The 14,705-nt window shown below is 38.5% G+C and overlaps 3 protein-coding genes across 3 annotated transcripts; all 3 read right to left on the bottom strand.

The window, feature by feature from the left end:
- Positions 1 to 1,118: 1,118 nt before the first annotated feature.
- Positions 1,119 to 5,424, bottom strand: LOC105971240 (protein NRT1/ PTR FAMILY 8.1-like). The gene is made up of 5 exons (XM_012996091.2): positions 5,419 to 5,424; positions 5,198 to 5,306; positions 4,860 to 5,077; positions 3,245 to 3,804; positions 1,119 to 2,123 (listed from the first exon to the last, which is right to left on the bottom strand). The coding sequence occupies exons 1-5, from the start codon at positions 5,422 to 5,424 to the stop codon at positions 1,208 to 1,210; spliced, it is 1,809 nt and encodes a 602-aa protein (XP_012851545.2). The 3' UTR covers positions 1,119 to 1,207.
- Positions 5,425 to 6,635: 1,211 nt separating this feature from the next.
- LOC105971241 (uncharacterized) lies at positions 6,636 to 7,379 on the bottom strand. Its single transcript, XM_012996092.1, has one exon. It carries the CDS (start codon positions 7,377 to 7,379, stop codon positions 6,636 to 6,638), a length of 744 nt encoding a protein of 247 aa, XP_012851546.1.
- Positions 7,380 to 7,810: 431 nt separating this feature from the next.
- On the bottom strand, positions 7,811 to 10,732 carry LOC105971242 (uncharacterized). Its single transcript, XM_012996093.1, has 4 exons — positions 10,371 to 10,732; positions 9,406 to 10,150; positions 8,532 to 8,832; positions 7,811 to 8,376 (listed from the first exon to the last, which is right to left on the bottom strand). The coding sequence occupies exons 1-4, from the start codon at positions 10,730 to 10,732 to the stop codon at positions 7,811 to 7,813; spliced, it is 1,974 nt and encodes a 657-aa protein (XP_012851547.1).
- Between the last annotated feature and the right edge of the window lie 3,973 nt (positions 10,733 to 14,705).

Raw genomic sequence — 14,705 nt, 5'->3', positions numbered from 1 at the left:
CAGTACAATGGTTGGTCAATTTTGAAAGGGGATGGATTAATCTTTAACGTTGCTTGACGGTAGAGGTCATTTTGTCGTATTTTGTGTCTGAGACTCTGATACTGATAATAGTATATGGGCGCAATTTGAATATAACCCTTGATATAATGAACAGGGCATGTTGTAAAGAGCAACTCCAAAGTCCAATGCTAAATATCAGGATTGAATTATCAAATATTCATTTGATCTTTGAGGTATTATTTCAATATTTATTAAAATTCATTTATTCTATCAAAGTAATTATCAATTGGAAGTTTATAGGTGATTTTATTTTAGTTGTCACATGTCAACTTATGATTGAATGTTTAGATGATTACATTTTTTATAACTCAATTTCTAGCAAGTATATTTACGTCCCAAGAGGTGAATTATCAAATTAAAACACTCATTTGATAACCCATTGGAATTAAAAAATTTGATATTTTTAGTATGCAAAGGAATGTTAAAGGTTTGAATACCATGTTTGATAACCTCATTGGAGTTGCTCCAACACTACAAGAAAATATAAAATATGCAACGATTTATCTATCGACAAAATTAATTTTGTTATCAATAGTTATATTTTAACAATGAAATAATATAGTACTTCTGGCTAAAGAATAACGTTTTAGCAAATCAATAAGAAATTCATCTAATACACTTCCGTCCAAATCATAAATATTAATCAAAAGTAATCTAACGATTGAATCAAGTGAGTATATGTTCCAGATTAGATCCCCTTACCAACAGTCATTGGGTCAAATTTGTTACACATAACTAGTCTAGAGTAATTTTCATTTCTCGTATATTTTACAAGTTATTATAGAAGAGTGTAGGTATGCTGAGTGGCCTCGATATATTAAGTAAAGTTGATTTTTAAATAATATATATATCAAGTAATAAAATCTCAAGAAACATAAAATAAACATCTGAAATTAAATGTTACACCTTATTATTTAAACGGGATGGATTTGAACCATAAATCTATACATACACACTCCTCTGTATGTGTGCTTGGTGAATAATTATTTAATTAAATCTGCGATGCAAATCTCCCAATATAAATAACTGGATAATAGTTAAAACTTATAATTGCAAAGAAAGAATCCAAGAAAACAAGACAAACTGAATTCACCAAAACTAATTAAAAAATAATAAACGACTTTATTACATGAAAATTTCGATTTAGCTAGATAGCCACACTGCGAAACTCCTCGTCATCTCCCACCACGTTCCCAGGAGCAGCCAATTCCACCGCCGCATTCTCATCGGCCACACTCCCACCACCACCGCCGCCGCTCCTGCCCTTAAACCGCCGCGCAACAACCAAGTACACCAAGAAATTGACCCCATTAATCCCCGTAAGAATCCAGTAAAAACAATCAAGCCGGCTAACATTAAGATCATCCCTCAGCCACCCCTTCCCCTCCCCCCCGCCGGAAGCTCTCTCCACCACCTTAACAATGGCGGTGCTCAGCCAACTCCCGATCCCAATCTCACTCAAGAACATCGCACTGCTTATACTCCTCGTACCGTCAGTCGCCTCGTCGTAGAAAAACTCCAGCTGCCCCACGTACGTGAAAACCTCCGCCGCACCCATCAGAAAAAACTGCGGGAAGAGCCAGAAAACACTCAGTCGGCGGCGGCGGTCGTCGTCGTCGGAGCTCGAATGAAATGAATCCCGACGCTTCTTCTCAACCAAGGCGGCGGAGAGCATGGCGAGGATCGAGACGAAGAGGCCGATCCCCATGCGCTGCAACGAGGTGATGCCACGTGGGTGGCCGGTACGGGAGCGGAGGAAGGGGACGGCGAGCTTTTCGTAGAGGGGGATTAGGAGGAGGGCGTTGACGGCGCTGAAGACGGGGGTTGAGCCCGCCGGAATCTCGAAGCTGCCGCCGAGGTGGCGGCGGGTGGTGGCGGCTTGGGCGATGAAGAAGGTGGAGAGCTGAGAGAAGGAGATGGCGAGGGCGATGGTGGATGCCCATATGGGGAGGATTCTGACGAAGGATTTGAATTCTTCGACTTGTGTTACTGTGCACAATCTCCATCGGTTCTTTGGGTTGTTGCTTTCGGGGTTTGTTATTACAGCTGCTTTGTCCAAGAATCTGCTTTGTCGGAGAATAAAATAATTAGAGAATATTTAGGGATTTACAATTTAAAAAATAATAATAAATAAAGGAAGTATGATACATATTCGACTGATCGAATCGAAATTAACATTTTTTAAGGTTTTTTTAAAAAATGAAAAACTATATTTAATTTAAAAAAAAATGGTATATCGGAAGGCGAAAATTTGAAATTTGGAATGCTTTTTTCTTTTTCTTTTTTTCCAAAATCAGAAACAGCCAAAATTGGATTTTTTCTTCTTCTATAATGTAAAATAAAAAATGGTCCATCCATCCCAAAATATTTGTCGCATGAAAATATATTTGTTTCCAAATTATTTGTCACTTTGGACTTTCAATAATGCATTAATCACACTTAATTAATTGATAGATAATTAGTTGAAAAATACTCTCTCCGTTCCCTTTTAATAGTTGTTTTTAGCTTTGCATGTGGATTAAAGATTTCATTAAATGTGTCTTGATTTTATAAAAATGTATGTTTTTAGACTGAAATAACCTTATCTTATAATTAATAAGTGAGAGAAATAAATTAAAAAAAGAGGATTATAAAGAGTTGTTTTTTTAGAGGTTAGTATTAGAAAGAGTTAATAAGGGTATAAATTAGAAATTAAGTAATTAATGCAGTATTGGAAATATAAAGTGACTGATAATATGGAACCAAATATTTTTAAACAAAGACAGTTATTATGAAACACATGAAATAATAATCCCAAGAATATATTAGTGACTTTCTTGTTTTCTTTTTTCTTTTTTTATGATACATATTTATTGGTTTTCTGAATCTGTGCAGACACTACAAAAGGACAAAAGTAGCATTATATCTTAATTTGAACTTTTGAAGATGTTTATGGAAACTAAAAATAGATCGGAAATTTGAATTTTCGGAATTCGAAAAGCAATATGTTACATATTGTTCCAATTGATTACTAACTTTTTTATTGGAATCTGCACAATTCGACGAACTTGGTTCCAATTTCTACCCCTATAGACAAACCCATTTTGCTTTACTAGATCACCATCTTTTCTGATTTAACTATAAATAAGAATTGAAAACCAAAAAAAAAATAATAATATTGAACTTGTAATTATGAAATACTTACCTATATTGATTCGTGTGAGGGAGTTTTCTTGCACCAACAATATCAGATTCTCTTGTCCTAACCTCATAAAGCTCACCTCCCCTCCCCACCTCAACACCCTTCACATGATTCCTCAAAGCAACCACCACGACTTGAATAAATCTCGTAAAAGCGCTTCCCATCGGCTTTTGGTACCGATACTTGAAAAAACCGGCGGCCAAGATGAAAGCAGAAACAATCATCAAAGCCGTCGGTACACCGAATCCCCAAACCCACCCGAACTCAACTTGTATGTACACCAAAATGGTGATCCCTAAAAGGGCACCCATGTTTATAGCAAAGAAGAACCAATTGAAAAACGCGTACTTCTTTTGGGCTTCGGTTGGATCCGATTCGTCGAATTGGTCCGCTCCGAATGTGGAAACGCACGGCTTGATGCCGCCGGTTCCTAGGGCTATAAGGGCCAACGCGCAGTATAGGAAGCTCTTTTGGCCGTTTGATGCCGGAATGCAGGGTTTCTTGATGCATTGAGGTGGCCTTAAGCTATCTATCGATGCCGAGAGTGTTAGTAACACCATACCCTTGAAGAAGGAAAAAAAAAACGTATGAGTGAGATTCTTGTTGCATATATAAACCAAATCCTTCATTAAGTGCGTATTTCGTCTAGCACGATGGGATTAGACAAGATAAGATGCTCACAATCGTATACTAGGGCCATATTGTGTAGTTGGATAGATGGTTTAATACAGTAATATTCCGGAGTTTATTACATTTAGGCCATATTTGATTGGCAAGATACACTAGTAAAATAATTGCTTTTTACTACGAATTTTTTTGTTACGGTAAAAAGCCGCAGCAAATGGTATTTTTTACTACGAGATAATTTTGAAGTCGTAGTAAATACTATGATTTATCGTAGCAAAAAAACATTTGGTACGGCCATTTACCGTAGCAAAATTTTTGTCACGCCCGTATATGCTACGGGGCAAATGCGCAGCAAAAGCCTTTTTGCTGCGAATTTGATACCTTGTGCTACGATTAATGGTCGTAGTAAAAAGTCTTTTTCTACTAGTGATAAGATTAGCTAAGATAAGATTAATTTAATGAAACCCAATTATTTTATTGAAGCTCGCGACGTCCAACAAAAAAAATTCACTAGAAGACAACATAAGCCATGATTATATAATTTTGACGGGTCGACCCAGCAATTTATCGGAGATACCAAACATCAAATTAAATCCAACTATTTAGTTAATCATGGATTATCTTAGCAACCAAACGGGACCTTAGTACATTTACATCGAATGCTACAAAGTACAAACTCCCCATGTTACTTTTATTGGCATAAGCCGCCCTACCAATACATTTGTTTAGCGCATACGCCCATAAATAGTAAGCTCTTAGGGGTCATTCGTTAGGTTCAATTATTTAATTAATCATGATATACGGTGAAGCCTTAGGAGAAATATAATTTTTTTGGGATTTGTCGAAATTTTATTATTTAACTAAGCACAAAATAATGTCCAGTTATTTAATTAATCACGACGACATATAGTAAGGCCATAATTAGAAGAATCGAAACTTTTTTGTGCGAGATTTGTGGAAATTATTTTGAGGTAGAGCATGAAAATCTTACGACAGCATAGATACAAGAGAAGATAATGATGGTACGAAAGCGGCCCAAATAAGCATCTGCTAGAAAAGCTCCGAACAATGTAAGAACATAGGCGGCTCCAATCCAATCGGTGACGTGTGTGGCTGCATCGGGTAGAGACTGGTGCATCTCCCGCACCAGGTACGCCACCATGTTTACAGCTATCGCAAAGAATGCCAACCTCTCTGCCACCTCGTTCACTACACCCCCAAAAAAAACACAAAATTGATTTTGTTTGGTTTAATTAGATAATACTTATTATAAGATGGATCAAGAGATTAAGTATTATGTTGTCAAGTATAGAAATTTAATTAAGGAACCTATGATGAAAGGGGAGGCTTTCCATCCTCCGGTTGCCTGTTTATCTGCAATCGCGCCTTTGTAATCGACACATCCATTTGAAACTAGATTTGAATTTGCGCCTTCTTCCTAGTAATTGAAGTTAATTTTGAATCAATTGTTAGAAACACAAAACAAAATAAAAGTAAGTGTATAATTATGCTGCATACATATATATATGAGTAAGTATATATAATAGTACCTTCATTGTATACTTGTGTTTCATACTCCCATTTAGTGATGGCTCTCCACTATTTATTTCCATGAAGTTAAATGGCCTGATATTGCTACAACTATAACCAAATTATGATCTATATATATATATATGTGTGTGTGTGTGCGTGTGTGTGTGTGTGTGTGTGAGAGAGAGAGAGAGAGAGAGAGAGAGAGAGAGAGAGAGAGAGAGAGATTTTATAACTAGACAAAATTGACTAGTATGCTTAAATTTCAGGCGGCAACAAAACAAATTTATAATCACACCCACCGAAATATTGTTTAACATTTGCACACATAAGGTCAACAGAAAAAGATGCAAAAACTGGAGTTGAATCAGTCAAACTGCAGTCCTAGCATTCAGGTGTATGGATTCATCCTTAGATAAATGACTTAGATTCCAATATATATATTACACGTATTTTATGGTTGTAATACAGCCTATGTAGCACGGACACAGAAACAACAATACGGGGAAACGGACACGGTGAAACGGCATGTTCCAGAAAAGGGATACGGAAGCTTAGGGTAAACGTGTAAATATTAAAAATATAGAGATGTATTTATAAATATGCTATATAAACTTTTATTTATATATAATATATATTTTTTTTCATACAAACATATTCAAAATATATTTTACTACCAAGTATCAATTTGCACTCGATCATTAAGTCATGCAAATAGTTAAGGAAGCAAAAAAAATTATTTAAAATTTTGCTATTCAAATATGTCTCTAACTTCTTAGAAATTGCGAAATGATCCATAAAGTATCCAGCAGGTGTTCTCGAGCATCGGACACAAAAGTATTCAAAACGCGGAACCGTGTTACATATAATACAACTAATTACTAAATAGACAGTTTACAGGCATGTAATATAGAATACATACATATATAACCGGCCGATGATAAACAATTAGCTAGAGGGTCTCAATTTGGTTAATTGTTTACAAACTTGTATTAAATTAATGCTGTTTGTGAAGTATTGGTTAACACCTCTGCTACTTTATTTCAGAATGGATGCAATAACGTAAAAAGGCAAAAATTATATAACGAATGATGAATTCTTGTTTTTAATTCTATTATACTTGAAACAATAAACATTTCGATTTAATATTAATATCTCCAATGCGCCCATTCAAGTATAGGAGAATTACATTTAAAGCCTTGCACTTTTTTTTTTTTTTTAGAAACAACGCACTTTATTAGGCAATATACGCCAAATTAGGTGGGAGAACAAGATCCTCCACCACGTTATTACAAGGAATCTGAGCAATAGCGTGGGCTAATTTATTACCCGACCGCTTCGTGAAATTAAAAGAGCAATATTGAAATTCTAGAGCCATTTGTCGGCAATCTTCCACAACAGCCCCGAAGTCAGCAGCCTCATTCTCTCCTTCGCGAAGAGCTTTAATAATTGGAAGACAATCCCCCTCGATGACAATATCAGACCAGCCTCTATCCTTGGCCATGGAAATGGCTTTGAGTGCCGCCAAAGCTTTCCTCTCCACCGGTTGAAAATTGCCACGAATCTTGACAACCTTCCAACCAATGCATCGACCAACCTCGTTCCTAGCAACAGCTGAGACTGAGATCCATTGTTGCCCTCGTGGTAGAGCTGCGTCAAAATTCACCTTGACACGACCATGCGACGGTGGAATCCACTCGCTGGGGTGAACGGTCTGCATCTGTGAATTCGGCTGGAGCTGAGCACTCTTAAAAGAAGCAAGATAAACCTTACACCAACTCACCATTTCATTCACGTGGAGCGCTTCTTCTCTTTTGATTTCCTTATTTCGTCGATCCCACGCTTTCCACGCCAAAACCATTGCAACAAGAAACTCGTCTGTCCCTAATAATTTTTGAACGTCAACAAACCAATTCCACATGGACGAAGTGTCAACATGGTGCAAAGCATCGAAAATGGGTAAGTTCCAAATAGCTTCCATTCCTCGGCATTGCAAAATAACATGCATGGCAGATTCTTCTTCGCTATTGCACCGACCGCACCATGGTGAGGCAACGATCTTCCGTCTAAATAACTCGACTTTAGTTGGCAAAATACCCCGACACAGGCGCCAAATAAACAACCAGATTTTTGGAGGAATAGGGAGACTCCATATAACAGGCCATTTACAAATTCCTGCCCCACTACTTGAGCCGTTTCTGCCTCGTCGTTAATTCACTAGGTCGGACAAATGAGAAAGAACCCTATGGTAACACGATCTCACCGAGAATCGACCATTTCTTGAAAAATGCCAAACCCAAATGTCCTTCGCATACCCGTTGCCCACCGGAATAGCCAAGATACGTTCGACGTCCACTGGCCAAAAAACATCATTTATCAGCTGCAAATTCCAAGAATTTGTATTCGACTCGATTATATCTGAGACCCTATCCGGAAAAGCCAAATTACTTCACGCTTGGTGAAAATCTTAAACCCCCCTCCCTCTCGAAGCCATGGATCACCCCATATAGATGTGTCGAGACCATTTCCAATTCTTCTACGGAGGCCCATCTTCAAAAACGGAATAACCTTCCAAATGCTTCTCCAAGTGGCGGATGGTCGAAATCCCACGTTTGCGTTAAAGAGATAGCCATTCGGAAAATACCTGGCATAGATAATCTTTGACAACAACAGATCTGGATTAGTGAAAATCCTCCACGCTTGTTTCACAAGCAACGCAAAATTGAAGGCTTTCAAGTCTCGAAATCCCAATCCTCCAAGTTCCTTAGCTTTGCACATCTCCCCCCACGACAACCAGACCATGCCCTTATTCTCTCCATTCCCCCACCAAAATCGTCTGATTGTCATTTCAATTTCCTGAATAAGTCCTTCGGGGAGAAGAAAACAGCTCATCACGTAAGTCGGGATAGCCTGTAGAACTGCTTTGATCAAAACTTCCTTGCCCGCTTTGGAGAGTTGTTTCTCCCCCCACCCTTGATCTTCAACCACACAAGGTCTCGTAAATAAGCAAATATCTCTTTTTTGGTTTTTCCAACGGACGCCGGCATCCCCAAATATTTGTCATGATGGTCCACAATTCGGAAGCCTAGGATTTGGTTAATGGCATTTCTCCGGGAGAGTTGGGTAGTCGGACTAAAAGTCATCGTAGATTTCTGATGATTAATCTCCTGCCCGGATACTCTGGCATACTTGACGAGAATTTCTTTCAAAGCAACTGCATATTCCTCAGTAGCATGCCCGAAAATAAGAGTGTCGTCGGCAAAGCACAAGCTAGACACCATCGGAGTTGTTTGGGCGACACGGACACCTTGGAATTCTCCTCTAACAGTGGCATTTGCAATCATTGCAATAAGAGCCTCAGCACAACAGATAAACAGGTATGGGGAGAGGGGGTCGCCCTGCCGAAGCCCTCTCGAGGGAACAACACCGCCAAACTGCGTACCATTAAATAAAAACGAAAATGAGACTGTAGTGATGCACAACATAATAAGATCAATAAAGCGAGAGGGGATTCCAAAACGAGAAAAAATCTTTTGCAGAAAAAGCCATTCAATCCGATCGTATGCCTTACTAATGTCCAATTTAATAGCCATGTAATTAGTTTTAATATTAGAGCTCAATTTAATGAAATGATTGATCTCAAAAGCAACGAGAACGTTATCAGAAATTAAACGTTTTGGAACGAAGGCAGACTGAGTAGGAGAGATCAAGTCATTTAAGACCAATTTTAGATGATTGGCTAAGACTTTCGACCCAAATTTATAAATAACGTTGCAAAGGCTTATAGGTCGATAATCAGTATTTTTTTCCGGTTTTTTCACCTTCGGGATTAAAACAATAAAAGTGGAATTAAGGTCAGGGGGAAGTTTGCGGTGATTCAAGAATTCAAGCACACAAGAAAGAACATCGGACCCTAACAAATGCCAATATTTAGTGAAAAAAACAACGGGTAAACCATTCGGGCCCGGGGATTTAAGAGGAGCCATTTAAGAAATGGCTCGGGTTACCTCATTCGAAGTAAAAGGCTTTGACAGAAGTTGACTAGCTTCCCTGGAAATTCTGGTCTCGACACTCGCCAACACCTCATCTATCTCATCCTCTCTCGGATTTGTGGACTTGAAGATGTGCTCGAAATAATTAGAAATAATATTCTCAGTGTCCTCATCTTTCTCTTTCCAAATTCCCTCTGTATCTTTAAGACGATCCACTCGATTTGTACGTCTCCTGATAGTGGCCTTGGAGTGAAAAAACCTCGTATTCCTGTCCCCTTCTTGAATCCATTGCACTCGATTGCGTTGGCGCCAGTACATGTCATCGTCTCCATAAGCTTGTTCTAACTCAGCTCTCACACCCCGAATTTCTTCCCTTCGAGCAACTGTTTGTTCGGCCAATAGGAGAGATTGGAGTCGTTTGTGAAGACTTTTAATCTTCTTTCTTGGCTGCTGAACCGTTAGTTTACTCCATAGGATCAACGCAAGACGACACTCAGAGTTTTTGTAGATCACCGACTCCATCGACCCTGCATCGACGCTCTTCCTCCATTGATTCTCTATGATCTGCTCACAATTCTCTCTTCGGAGCCAAGTAGCCTCAAATCGAAAAGGTCGTTTCTTACCCGAGATACGAGCACGAGTCGGTACTCTAAGAACAAGTTTGATAGGAACGTGATCCGATCCCGAGTAGTTCAAGTGGTGAACTCGAGCGTGAGGAAATTTGGAAATCCATTCTGAACTAGCACAAACTCTATCCAATCTACATCAAACCGTGTACGGTGAGACCCTATTGTTAGACCACGTAAAGGGCGGGCCTTCGTAGCCCAAATCCGTCAAACCGCAATCATCTAAAACCTCTCGAAACCGCTCAATATAGGACGGCTGCTTTTGTGGACCCCCCATCTTTTCATTATTGCTGAGGATCTCATTAAAATCCCATCCCACTATCCATGGTAAATCACGATGGTCACTCAAGCTACGCAACAGATCCCAAGAGCTTTCGACGACCCTGTTCTGGAAATCCGTAAAAACCCGTTACTCTCCATTTGCTATTCTGGTTTTCATCGAAAACCTCTGCATCAATATGATTATTAGAGTAACTAATCAAGTCAACCGCTAAATCTTTCTGCCAAAAAAGAACTAACCCACCAGATTGTCCCACCTTCTCCACACCAACTCCGTTAAGATTCCATTGTTTTTTCAATCTCTCAATACGAAGAAGTGTCGCCCTCGTTTCCGAGAGAAACACAATCCGGGGCCTGTGAACTCGGAGAATGTCTCCGAGTACGTGAATTGTCAAAGGCGCCCCGAGCCCTTGACAATTCCAGAATACGCAATTCATTGTTCTCGGCGGGACTGCCGCGCAGTCTCCGCCGTTGAAATAAGGTCCTCGTCATGTAAGCACAACATTTGTTTCTTCCCTGCTGAAACTCTGTCCAAAAGCCCCGACTCATTGGCCTTGTTCTTCCTGCCTTTTTTTATAATTGTGGTTGGCCTCCTATTGGCTATGGATTTGCCTCCACCTGCCTGAAATTGAATTGAATTATTAACCAGCGTGAAATCGTCCCAAAGTATTGGTATATTGTTCTCCTTCTCTTTTGCATAACATTCTTGTGACACCGAGTGATCCTTGTGAGCAGCAAAGTCAAAAATATGGATTCCCCTCTGGTGAGAATGGGAGCCCGAGGCTGCTCCATGACCATTTTTTGCATGTAGCTGTTTCAAAGGGTTCCTCACGTTGTATCCCTCGGTAGAATTAGTTGCTCGCAGCCACGTCCCATATGGTAAGTTCTCACCAGGGTCAATGAATCCCTCATCGTAGCGTGCAGGACAACGGTTTTCAGCATGCCCAATTTTTCCACAAAGAAAACAGAAATTCGGCAGCCTTTCATACGAAAAGGCTAGCCAAATTTTGGAGCCGTCGTGACTGTGCAAGTTCATTCCACGCTTGAGACTATCATTCACATTGATCCGAACTTTCGCTCGCATAAACTGAACAAACTCTATATGCTTTGAATTGACAACCTCGATTAACTCGCCTACCTTGCTGCAAATCTGTGTTGCCATCTGTGTGTTTCTCTTTGAAACTGGGAGATTGTGAATTCTCATCACAATGGTCATCATGTAAATATCCATTGAGATTAGGTCTGACTCTATCTCCAGTTCATGGAAAATGAGTGCATTTTTATCCAACAACCATGGGCGTCCAGAAAAGGGCGTGTAGATAATCCAACCTATGCTCGAAGCCAATGATGAATCTGTTGGGCCCAAGCGTGTGGATGTTAACTGATTTAACAGGTTGCAGAATACGTATCACATTTGATTTAATCGAATGTGCCGAAATCTCTCTAGCAGTGACCACCCGACCAACCAGTTGGAGACCTCGATCCCCAACCCTATTCTCCGAGAGGGATTCAGGGATAGTTATTCCATCATCTTCCTCTTCGGTAAGAGTAAGCCCTTTCGCCATGGATTCCGATATTCTTTCCATGATGAGAGGAGAAGATAGATAAGGTGTCGTGAGTTACGAGATGAGGAGTCCGAGGAAGCGTTGTCAACTTCAGATCTGAAAGCAAAAAGGAAGCGGATAAAGTAGGGTTAGCTGATAAGAAAAGAGAAGGCAAAGATAAAAGATAAACGAAAAAGGAGCGGCGAAACCCTAACAAATAAACCCTAATAAAGCCACCAAAACACGTCAGTAAATCAAGATAAAAGTATAGCACACGATCCAAAATTCTGGTCTCTGCAAAAGCGGAAAAAAATTCCGTTCAATCGAGAGAAGGAACGGGGAATCCTGTCCGAGAACAAAACAAACGAACGCCTCCCACTATGAGAGAAAACCGCCTCTCATTCAGAGAGAAACCCCATCGACAAAGCCTTGCACTTGAAATATTTGAAATGAGTGGCGGTGGGATTCAAACTCAGGACTTTTCGTTTGGTCTGGCTCTGATACCATGTTGAATGACCATCTCAACCAAAAGTTTAAGTTGTTAGTGAAATGTATAATTTAATTGTTAGTGAAATGTATAACTTAATATTAATGTCTTCAATATTATATTCGACCGCTCGTTAACTTTTGTGTTTGAGAGTAGGGGTGAGAAAAAAAAAACCGAGGAACCGAAAACCGACAAAACCGAACCGAAGCATAAACCGCATACTCGGTTTTCAATTTTATGTGAACCGAAAATTTCGGTTCGTATTCGGTTTTCCAAGTAGGGAACCAAACCGACATCAATACGACGTCGTTTCATTAAGTATATATATATATATATATATATATATATACTTGAATGAATTTCATTGATTTTTGGGCCTATTTTGGGCATACATTTGGGCTTGTTTTTTATTGATTTTTTTATTTCTGAATTTTGAGTTGATTTATTGAACTTTTTTGGGCTGATTTTCGGGCCCAAATGAGCTCAAAACCGAACCATTATTGAAACCGAACCGAGAATTTTATGAACCGAGAAGGAATGGAAACCGAACCGAAACCGATCGGAACCGAACCGCAAGAAACCGATCCGTTTGATTTTTGGTTCTTTAGGAACCGAACATTTCGGTTCCGGTTCCAGTTTGTGCCTAAAACCGAACCGAACCGACCCGTTCCCACCCCTATTTGAGAGGGGTGTTTGCCACAAATTTCGTGTCTACAAAGTATAATTACGAGACAAGAAAATAGGGACAATAAATTTTATTAATTGAATAAATGTGTTACGGTTCTAGATAGATTCCCGTATTCATCTCTCCTAAATTTGATTCAATGCCTAAGGTTTACCCGTTAATCGAATGCGAGACATCCTCCAAGATTCGCGGAAAAGATTACAAACACCTTAAACTAAAACTTGTTATGGATACGTGCAACTCTCTTTTGCATGCAACGGTGCTTTATTTTGTAGAGTTAATTGCACATACCCCTCGTGTAATTTCAAATAGCCGAAAAAAACTCTCATATTAAAATAATTAGCGGATTCACTAATGTTGTGTTTTATATAGCACAACACTCCTTACATGCAGTTGACTTAGGTGAAACAACAAAACTACTCCAAATTACAAATAAAACAAAATACCCCAAACCCAGAAAAAAAAAAAAGGAAAAAAGATGTAGAACCCAAAATATCATTTCTGTAATCTTTTTTGCCGGTGAATTTCAATACACCAAAAGGTTCTGGGACTGGACTCAAGATATACTTAGCTGATGAAAACACAAGCTAATTGTGCACATAAACTTTGTTCGGTGTATGCGTCTTTTTTTATATATGATATATATTAGTATTTTAAAAATCGGTCGAGACGGCTGATTAATCGGTTTCCGACGCGGGGGCGAGGGCGATCTAAAACCTTTACGATTTTAGTGTAAAAGTCTTAAAAATTTATTTTTGCCTGCGAGGCGGTTAGGCGGTCCGAGACGGTCAAACTTTGGTGGCAAAAATCGTTCAAAAATCGATTTTTATTTTTTTATTTTTTTTTATAAATAAAAAAAAGCTGGGCTTTTAACTAGAAATAAGTTTATGCATTGTTTTATTTTGTTATGTTAATTTTTATTTTTAAGGGACCTAATGATATATGCTTGCAATTTTCAAATATAATTTTAGATGCATAAGATTTTCGTGTTATTTTTATTTTGTAAATTTTTTTATTATATTATGATCTTATTATTATTAAAATTTTATTATGTGATTATGATATATAAATGTCAAATGATGGGGATAAAGTCAAGATATATATATATATATATATATATATATATATATATATATATATAATATATAAAATTATATTACATTAAATTAAAAAAAACCGATTTATCGCCAATTTATCGCCGATTAATCACCGCCGCACTGATTAATCGTGAGGTGTTGTCTAACCGAATCGAGTCCGATTCCCGCCTTTTACAACCTTGATATATATCATCAAAGCATTTTTTGAATGCATGGCGTCCAACTACAAATACACTTGACATATATCGACGAATAATCCATAGGGGCTTTTGTGCATAAGTCATTGACCAACTGTCTTTATTATTCTAGGTTCAGGGGTTATATCTCTTTCGCTAATAAGCTCATTCCTTTAATATGTGTTATAAATAAAAGAAAAATTAATGTATATGACAAAATTACCCCAAACCCTTTACACTCAATTCTTAATTGTAAACCCAATTTAATCAATTTTGACCACAAAAATCCAATTTCGACTTTTTTTAAACTTTTTGTTTTTCAGAAATTATTTTTTTGCCGCCGGTCTCTGGCGTTGACTTTTCGATTTTTTCTTCCTCTGGCCTTTTTTTTCTACCACCGGTTTCCGGCGTTGACTTTTTT

This window comes from Erythranthe guttata, chromosome 3 (genome assembly GCF_056151865.1).
Source record: "Erythranthe guttata isolate IM_541 chromosome 3, IM_541, whole genome shotgun sequence".
Lineage (NCBI taxonomy): Eukaryota > Viridiplantae > Streptophyta > Magnoliopsida > Lamiales > Phrymaceae > Erythranthe > Erythranthe guttata.
The sequence above is the reverse complement of the archived record's forward strand: the minus strand, read 5'-3'. Positions and strand labels throughout refer to the sequence as shown.

Coding starts and splice junctions, on each gene's coding strand:
- LOC105971241 (XM_012996092.1), bottom strand. CDS start 7,379: ATGGAAGCTATTTGGAACTTACCCATTTTCGATGCTTTGCACCATGTT.
- LOC105971240 (XM_012996091.2), bottom strand. Junction 3,805..4,859: donor TCTCTTGTATCTATGCTGTC/GTAAGATTTTCA, acceptor TCCTTCTTCAAG/GGTATGGTGTTACTAACACT. Junction 2,124..3,244: donor CCTCACACGAATCAATATAG/GTAAGTATTTCA, acceptor CCGACAAAGCAG/ATTCTTGGACAAAGCAGCTG.
- LOC105971242 (XM_012996093.1), bottom strand. CDS start 10,732: ATGAATTGCGTATTCTGGAATTGTCAAGGGCTCGGGGCGCCTTTGACA. Junction 8,833..9,405: donor AGCCTTTTACTTCGAATGAG/GTAACCCGAGCC, acceptor AATGGTACGCAG/TTTGGCGGTGTTGTTCCCTC. Junction 8,377..8,531: donor GAAATCTACGATGACTTTTA/GTCCGACTACCC, acceptor GTGTGGTTGAAG/ATCAAGGGTGGGGGGAGAAA.